At 57.1% G+C, this 8749-nt stretch overlaps 1 protein-coding gene across 1 annotated transcript; it reads right to left on the reverse strand.

Moving 5' to 3' along the window:
* Nucleotides 1-3216, reverse strand: NMUR1 (neuromedin U receptor 1). Its single transcript, XM_021543302.2, has 3 exons — nt 3036-3216; nt 1683-2579; nt 1-395 (listed from the first exon to the last, which is right to left on the reverse strand). Exons 2-3 carry the CDS (start codon nt 2575-2577, stop codon nt 1-3), a joined length of 1290 nt encoding a protein of 429 aa, XP_021398977.2. The 5' UTR covers nt 2578-2579; nt 3036-3216.
* Nucleotides 3217-8749: the final 5533 nt, after the last annotated feature.

Consider the following 8749-nt stretch of genomic DNA (forward strand, 5'->3'; position numbering starts at 1 on the left):
TCAGCAGAGGGACATTGCGTGGTGGCCCCTCTCCGTGTGCTCCAGCTCGTACTCCTCGGCGCCCGAGGGGGGCAGCCCGCCGGGGCCGGGCACGGGCTCGCACTCGGTGCTGCGGGTGGTGGTGCGGGTGACGCTGGGCGAGTACCTCCGTGCCCAGGGCGGGCGCTGCCCGGGGCGGCACATCACCTCCTTGAACATCTCCCGGAAGCGGCTGGACATCAGGTTGTAGAGGATGGGGTTGGTGGCCGAGCTCAGGTAGAAGAAGACGCCTGAGATGATGTGGACGTACTGGAACATGTGCAGCATGCTGCTGGTCCAGGTGGATACAAAACTCCAGACAAGGCGGTCGGTGTGGAAAGGAGCCCAGCAGATGCCAAACACCACCACCAGCACGACTGTGGGGAGACAAGGAACTGGTGTTACTGGGGGATGGGGATTACCAACACCACAGAGATCTTCAGTCCCTGCCAAGCACTGCCCCATTTCAGCTTTGGCTTTAGCAGAGAAGCACGAGAGAGAAGGAGGAGGAGAGGGGAAAGGTCCCCTCAGTGCCTTCTGGACTTGTCATGGAAGTTTGGAGGTCTGGACAGGATCTCCTCTCTCCATCTCCTGCCAATGCTACTTCTGTGCTGCACTTCTCCATTCCTCACTGGCAAGCAGCTGGCCCTGTCACAGCCATGCAGCACAGCTGGGGGACTCGGTCCCCAGTTAGCATCCAGCCTCTGGAAACCTGCCACCTTCACAAGCAAAGTCCAAGGAGCATGAGCTATTTGAGACCTTTCCTTGTGCTCTAGTTTTGATTTTGTTTTTGGTTTTTTTGTGGTTTTTTTTTTTTTTTTTTTTTTTTTTTTTTTTTTGGGTGGGGGGGTTTGTTTTATAACCCAGCTCTGCTGATGGAAAGGATGTAGGTATGTATATGTACAGGTAATCCTGGGGTCCTCTGCCATACCCAAGCCACAGTGCATCTCTGTGGCATGCAGGACAGGTCCCCTTTTGTCCCCAAGCCAGCCCAAGTGCCTGGAAAACAGAGTTACCACTTGTCTGGGAGGCAGTAGAGAAGCAGCCCTCGCTGTGCCTTTGGGCTGGGCTGGGCAATCTGCCATGGCTGTGCCATCACAGGACTGGGAGTGTGTGCAGGTCAGTGTGCCAGAGAGAGGCAGCTACCCAAGGGCAGCCAGCTCCCACTCCTGGGAAGGGGGACAGAGGCTCTGGGAGCCCTGCTGGAGAGGGATGCAAGAGTGAAGAGCAGTGGGAAAGAGGATGTTTCAATCCAGCCTTGGGTCATTGCCCTGTTAGAGTTAGAGAGGCTGTGGGGCTGGGCAGAAGTGCTGCCCTTGTGGGAAACCCCACCACTGCCACCAGCATTTGAGTTCTGGGTGGAGGGATGGGAAATGAATTCCCCCATCCCAACCCACCTCCTTTCTCTTTCTCACCCTGCACTTCCCTCGAGGAGGGGATATAGTATGACTTGGAGGGAGCTGGCCCGAGCAATCCCCACTGCTGGACTAAAATCACCAGATGTGCCTTTGCCCCAACACCTCACAAGCCAGACCCACAGCCTTCCTCTGGGATGACACAACTGTGGTGCTCTGGACTGTCCATGACTCAGTTTCCCCACAGCATCCTCCCAACACAGCCTGGGGAGATAGTCCCTGGCTCTGCCACGCCCAGCACCGACTCACACAGCATCTTTGTGACCTGCCTCCTCTTGACTTTCTTCTGCCCCTGGGGGCTGTGGCAGTTGCGGCTGCTGCTGGTCTTGGCTTCCAAGGCTTCCAGCATCTTTTCCTTCTTGAGCTGCAGGCCAATGAGAAGGTAGAGGACACTGATGGTCCCCATGGGCAGGAAGAAGAAGAGGATGGTGGTGACCTGGATGATGAGATTGTAGGTCAAGCGTGGTTTCACGAGGGTGCAGATCTCCGACTCGGGCACCCGCCCCCGTCCTGGCACGTAGAGAGGCTGCAGCCCATGGAGGCTGGTGTTGGGGATGGAGCAGACGACCGACAAGACCCAGATGGTGACAATGACCCTCTTGGCGTGGTTCCTGGTCACCACATACTTGGCTTTGAGCGGGTGCACCACAGCGATGTAGCGCTCCACGCTCAGGGCTGTGACGTTGAGGATGGAGGCGAAGCAGACGGCCTCGAAGAGCAGCGTCTTGAAATAGCAGCCACTGGCCCCCAGCAGGAAGGGGTAGTTGCTCCACATGTCGTAGAGCTCCAGCGGCATCCCCAGCAGCAGCACCAGCAGGTCGGACACGGCCAGGCTGAACAGGTAGTAGTTGGTGGGCGTCCTCATGAACCGGTGCCGGAGGATGACGATGCAGGTGAGCGCGTTGCCCACAGCCCCCACCAAGAAGATCAGCAGGTAAATGACACAGACTGGGAGAAAGAAGTTGGACCGTCGAGGTCCCAGGTACTTATCCCGCAGCTGCTCCTCTGTCAGGTTGGCATCCTTAGGGTCAAAAAAGGTCTCTGGGTGAGTCCTGCTGCTGAGATCAGGGCTGATGGGCTCCACAGGGAAGTCTCGCTGGGGCAGGGGGAACTCGGAACTGGAGCAGTTGACATAGGAATTCATGGCTGTGGAGAGATGGAGAGGGTTGTGGGATATTTTCCCAACTTCTCTTCTCTGCTCCCCCTGCTCCCATTGTCCCTCTCCCCACTGGTGTCAGGATGCCGGGATTCTGCTGATCACCAGGGCTCTGCTCTCCTGCACCCATCCTGCCCCAGACACAGCCTTTCCTTTGTGAAGCCACACAAAACCTCCACCTAAACTCTCTCAGGCTTCTCAAGTGCTTTCTGCCCCATTTCCCATCTGCAAACAAACCTGGCAGCTCCCCAGTCCACCTCAGCCCCTTTGCCCCATGAGGGGAATGTCAGTAGGGCTACCCTCTTTTCCTGCTCTGTAAGCAGAGCAGGATACAACCCCAAAAATCTCTCCTGGCAGCAATTCTACCGGCTATGTAGAAGGGCTGGCAGGGCAACCAATAAAACAGCCAGAGGGAAAATTGATTTTCCAACATGATAAGGACTTACGGCTTGTTGGGAAACTCCAGATGAACGCTGAGGTCCCACCACCCCTGCGCCGGACAGGGTCAGGGCTGGGGAGGGAGCGTGGGAGGGGATGGAGACTTCACTGCCTTAAGAGGCAGGCGAATGAAATCCTGCCGCTGCTTTCCCCTCGGAGCTCAGCTCGGAAAAGCCGCCTGCCCTTATCCACCTTCTCCCTCGTGTCCGCTGTCAGCTGAGAGGCTGAGGGCTGTGCCAGGGGCTTCTCTTCCCACCGCTGGCCAAACAAATCGCGGTGCCGAGACCCTGCCCCTGCCAGGGGTTGGCTCCTTATCTGCAAAGCAGCACTGACAAAAAGCTGCCCTTCAGAGAGAGGAAATAGCGTTAAGGTAATAAACTCCATCGACTCAGAGAGTCCCAGGGGAGGGCGGCACAGACGTCTCCTGCCCTCCCGGCAGCCGTCGCAACGCCGGCATTTGTCATCCGCTGGCCTCGGCGGTGAGTAAAGCATCCATCGGCCCGCGGCCGCCCGGCACCGTCCGGCACGGGAGCCGCTGCAGCGCCCGCTTCTCCGGGCTCATCTGGGGACATGCAGATGGACCCGACGGCTTCCCGAGGTCTCCCGCTTCCAGATGTGCCATCCCCGGGTCACCCGAATCACTCCCCCGTGAAGCAGGTGGCTCCAGCCGGCTCCGGTCACACCGGGGTGCGAGGAATTCGCCCCGTGCTCCGCGTCCGGCTCTGCGCCCTCCCCGTGCCCGGTGTCTGTCCCCGCTCCCGCCCGCCCTCAGTGGTGACACCCCCGTGCCAGGGGACGCTCCCGCTCTGCCATAAGGCCCGCGCACCCACATGTACATGTCTCGCACACACAGACCCACTCACGGTTCCTGAGCTCCACGGACTCGTGTCACGGCGGCGTGTCCCGGTTCTGCCCGCGGCTCCTCTCTCCTCCACGTGCCGGCCCGGTCCGGGACCCGCCCGGAGCCGGAGAAGCGCCGGCCCCGCTCCGCCCGCAGGGTGGGGGCTCCGCGGCTCGGGGCTCCCCAGCCCCGCCGTGGGGAGGGGCGGGGTGCGGGGTGGGCAGCGCATCCTTCCGCCGCTCCGTGCGACGGCCGCGGGCACTGCCACCCGCGGGACGGGGCACAGGGACACGCACCGGTCCCTTCATCCCTTCCGAGGGTGGCAGAGCGCAGGTGGACCCGGTCCCCCCAGGGATGACACCTTGAAGGGCTCTGTCATGCCCAGACTTACCTTCTGCCTGTCCCAGCACCATCCCACCCTGCACAGAGGCTGAGCTAAAAGAGCCCCAGCAGGGCTGAATTCGAGCAGGCAGTACAGGGATCTTGGAGAAGGAAGCTGGAGAAACCTGCCAGGAGAGCTCTGCTGCCAGCCCCACACGGGCTGAGCCCAGCACAGCTGACTGCACTGCCCAGCGTGCTGCTTGTGGCCAGGATGCGAGGAGCTACCTGGATCTGGTGGCCTCCAGCACCAGGACACAGCCCCTGGGGTCCTGCACGGCCAATCCTCCTGGTGCCAGAGCACACAGCAGATGGAGCAGTCCTCTCACTCCTCATTGACTTTGCCCAAAGAAATTCCAGAGCAGGTGAGGGGTCACAGGACCAGACCAGCAAAGCCCTGGGCTGTCTTGGAAGCCCTGACCTGCCCTACCTCTGCTCCCTGCAGCAAAAAAGCATCAAGCAGAGGGGAGCTGGCAGAGCAAACACTCCAAGGGCACAAAGGGTCTGTGGCTGCCCGAGCCCTGGCTTTCCTCAGGAAACCATCTTTTCCCCCAGAGGAGAGGAACTGCTGAAACCAAAGGCCTGGAGGGTGAATGAGTGTAAACAAGACATTACTCAAAGGAAAAAATCAACAAACTGGAAACAATGTCTGAAACTGGGAGGGAGAAGGAGAGGAGCTGCTGCCTGCTCCTATGGAGTGAGGAAATGAAACTTCATTCCCTCCGGGGATGGAGACACAGTAAAACAGGGTTACGGCATAGTGCTGGTGACAGCTGGGACAGGACACAGGGACAGCAGCAGGATGATGCTGGCAAGGGCTCAGCAGGACTGTTTCAGCAGATGCCAGGGTGGGTGACAGTGCCAGGGAAGTGGCACGTTGCAGGTCACACCCCCTGGGTGGCAGAGCTATAAACAGTAAGTGATGAGGCAGGGATTTCTTTCCCTGCCTCCAGACTGTGCCCAGGTTGTTTTCACTGGGGGATGCCCGAGGCAGGGAACAGATCTGTGCCAGTGCAGAGGCACAAGAAACCTCAGCATGAGCCCACTTCAGGGATTACAACGTGGAAAGAAGCATTCCAGGAAATCTCACTCCCGTCCATTCCTCCTCTGTTTTCTGAGTGCCCTGATGAGCACAGTCGCACACAGCCAGCTCCCAGCACAGTCCCAGGTGCTCCCCGAGCTCTCTGCACTGTTACACAGCCACCTCCCCATCCTTGGGGCAGAGGCTGTTCCCTGCACACAGCCACAATTCCTTAACTGTCTTGTTCCTCATCTCTGTCCAGGTTTTGCCTCAGGGCAGCCCCTGGGGAGCCCCCTGAGCTCTGCACCTCTGTCCTTGTCCCTGCAGGAGCCCCCATGGCTCACATGTCCTGCACTCCCAGGAGGATGAGGGGATGTCTGCAGGGGCCAGGGTGTTTGGAGGTTGCTTGGATTGGAAGAAAGCAGTGGGGATGTTGCTGAGCTCTTGACAAACTTCAGCATCTGTTTCCCTAAAGCCTTCTTTCCTTCTGAGGACAACAGGCATGTAGGAAGGATGGTTTGCAAGGACAAGACAAGGCTTGGTTCTCTCCAGAATGACTCACAAGTCCCCCCATCCACACCAGGCTGTCAGATCCAGAATTCCAGGTGGTGGCAGACCTCTCTGCCCCGTTCACAGCCCCATTTTTTCTGGGACACCAGAACCAAGGGACATGGGATCCTTCTCCCTTTGTCTCCTCACTTCCCTCATCATTCACATCAGTCTGTTGGAGCATCCCACATAAGTGGGGTCTCAAGAGCTGCTCCCACCCTACCTGCTGTCGTATCTCTCTGGGAAGAGTTGGTAGCTCTCTCTGACTGCATATCACTTCTTTCTCTTGGATCTCTTTCTTCCTGCATCCCACCTCTAAGTACTCACAAATCTAACAGTCCTTTAGAATAATCCATTCTCACTTTTAATTTTCTGATAAACCAAACAACCAGGAGGTGACGGCCCCTTTTCCTCTATTGCTCAGAAGAAGGTAAACTTCACATGGGAGCTTGATCCTTCAGCCTGTTCCTCTGATCAGGTATTTGTTATATTAACCCTACTGGGGAAGTAGCAGGCAAGATGGCCAGCTGCACACCAAAACTGCTCCTCCTCATGGTCTGTCAGCCACAGCCCAGCCCTCTCCATGGGCAGAGCACCTCTGGGTTAGGCTGGAAGAAAACAAGCAAGGGCACCCATGAGGCTCCCTTTGGAAGCCCAGTTCCAGTGTTCCTCCTGCTCCCTGCTGTTCAGCCATCCCTGCCAGGGGGCCAGCCAGTGCTGAGCTTGTCCCCACTGGCAGCTGGCTCTCCCCACGAGTGGCTTAAGGCTGCCACACAGAAGCTGAGCAAGGCCCAGCTCTGCAGCTGCACCAGGAGAATTAAGAAGCCAAAAGAGAAAGCAAACCTCAGTTTCAAAGCTCAAGAGGCACAGCCCTAAAAACCTACTGCATCCACTTGTGGCTCCTTTCAAGAGGGCATCACACAAGAAGTGCAGGGCAGCCCAGCACAGCCTTGTAGAGCTGTCTGTGCTCCATCCATTTCGTCCTGCACTTTGCAGATTTAATTAACACCCTCTGGTTGTGGAAACAAAAAGCCACCAAGCCACAGGTAACATTGCATCCAAGAGGGAAACTGAGGCACAGACAGTCCCTTGTCTCCTCTGTGCTATCCTGCAGCAGGCAGGCGCCCCTGGGCTGCATTCTGCTGCCAGAAGGGACCAGATGAGCAGCCCCTTCTCAGGGAATTGCTGCAACAAATTTTCCAGGGCAGGGATAGCCAGCACAGACAGAACAGGGTCACGAACCCTCTCCCCTTGGAGAGGAAGCAAATCTCTTGGCCGTGAGGATGTAAAAGGGGCTTCTGTCTCTGCTGGGAGCTGCCTACTCAAAGCTGCCCCTCTTTGGTCACCTGGAGATGAGAAGCCTAGAGGATGCATTTCAGAGAGCAGGAGGATGCTTTTTTTTAGACTTCAAGGCCAGGAAGGGCCACACAGACCCACAGGGCACCAAACAGGCCCAGATGTGGATAATTTGGCACAGACAGGTCAATGAGGTGGCCTTTTCAAAGCAGCCCTGCTGTGTTTTATCCAGCAGAGCCTACCAATCCATCCTTGTCTATGTGGGACACCCTCCTGTAATAAATTTTTAGCCATCACTCTTCTGTGCATCTCCACTCACTGACTCTCCAGAGGCCTTTTTCACTGTGCAACAGCTGTGGCCATTCCCAAAAATCTCACCTCAGCAGTTTTACACTCTCTTCCTCCCTCACACAGCCTAAGCAGGTGACACTTAACCTCTCACAATAGTGGCAGTTGTTTCTAGATCTCCAAATCCCCTTTTCTGAGCTGGTCACAAACTGGCCAGCACCTTTTCCAGAGCGCAGGCATCTGGCAAAGGAACAGCATGGAGCCTTTGCTCCCCTGGGACAGCACCCCTGGGCTGGTGCCCTCCTCACAGCCTGGCATTTCATTTCTTCTTGCAACAATATCTGCACCCAGAGCCCCACAGCTCACCTGAGGAGTAGCTGGGGAGGGACATTTCTCCTCTACCCCAAATGAGGCTGAAAGAAGGAAGGAAAAAAAAAATAGAGACCATTTAAATATTCACTGGGATTAAAGCAATCAGCTTTCTAAGGAACAGCGAAACTGGCCTCTGCTCCACAGTTTGTGTCCCCTGGGTCTGCTGAGGGGACAGGGAAGGCAGGCACTCTATTAGCAGGTATTCAGGCTCCATGGCAACCATAGTTTTGCTAATCAGGGCCAGCACAGACCTGAAGTGCTTTTTCACCTGGCAGGAGCACTGGGCTGAGTTAGCCAGGGGCGCTGCCTTGGCCGAGCCCCCCGGGCAGTGATGGAATTGGATGAGGGCTGGCTGCGGGCCAAGGCATCCTGACAAGATCTGCACAGTTCCAACTCTGTGCCCTCCATTCAGCACCAGGCTGGGGACCATTTTTTTTTACTGAGGTCAGAATGAATCGCCCAAGATCAAAAAAAGGGTCCGATTATTCCACCCCAAGCTGTGGATGTGTCTGTTGGCCAGGGCTTTGCTAATAGCACTTTGTTTTCCTGTCTCCTCCTTCCTACTTCGTTTGGTTCCAGTTTGATGCTGCTCCATGGCACCATGCAGGGTCATCAGAGGTGGCAGAGCCAGCTCTGGGTTTGCAACCAGTGGTGGAGGTGGCATTTTGTACCTGGAGGTGACAGATGCAGCTGCAAGAAGAAGGGCGTGTCCTCTGGGCCTTGGTCCTGCACTACAGGCAGAGCTACCACATTTCCCTTAGCCTGAAAAAGCCAGGCTTGGGGAGGATGAGAGGGAGCCCCTGGCAGGTCCCAGGGCTGCAGCAGAGTGCTCTGCCAGCCCCAGAAGCAGCAAGCAAGCTGTGATGGAAATCCCTCATCCTGGCTGAGACCTGCTCCGTGACAAAGCTGTGGCACACTGGGCAGGCAGGAGGGACTCGCACCTGGCCAAGGCTGCCCTGCCCTTCCTCAGCAGCAGA

Source organism: Lonchura striata, chromosome 10 (genome assembly GCF_046129695.1).
Source record: "Lonchura striata isolate bLonStr1 chromosome 10, bLonStr1.mat, whole genome shotgun sequence".
Taxonomy (NCBI): Eukaryota; Metazoa; Chordata; class Aves; order Passeriformes; family Estrildidae; genus Lonchura; species Lonchura striata.

Excerpts from the sequence above, each read along its gene's own strand:
- NMUR1 (XM_021543302.2), bottom strand. The coding sequence starts at position 2,577 with ATGAATTCCTATGTCAACTGCTCCAGTTCCGAGTTCCCCCTGCCCCAG. Across the intron at positions 396-1,682 it reads GCAGGTCACAAAGATGCTGT|TCGTGCTGGTGGTGGTGTTT; the intron begins GTGAGTCGGTGC and ends GTCTCCCCACAG.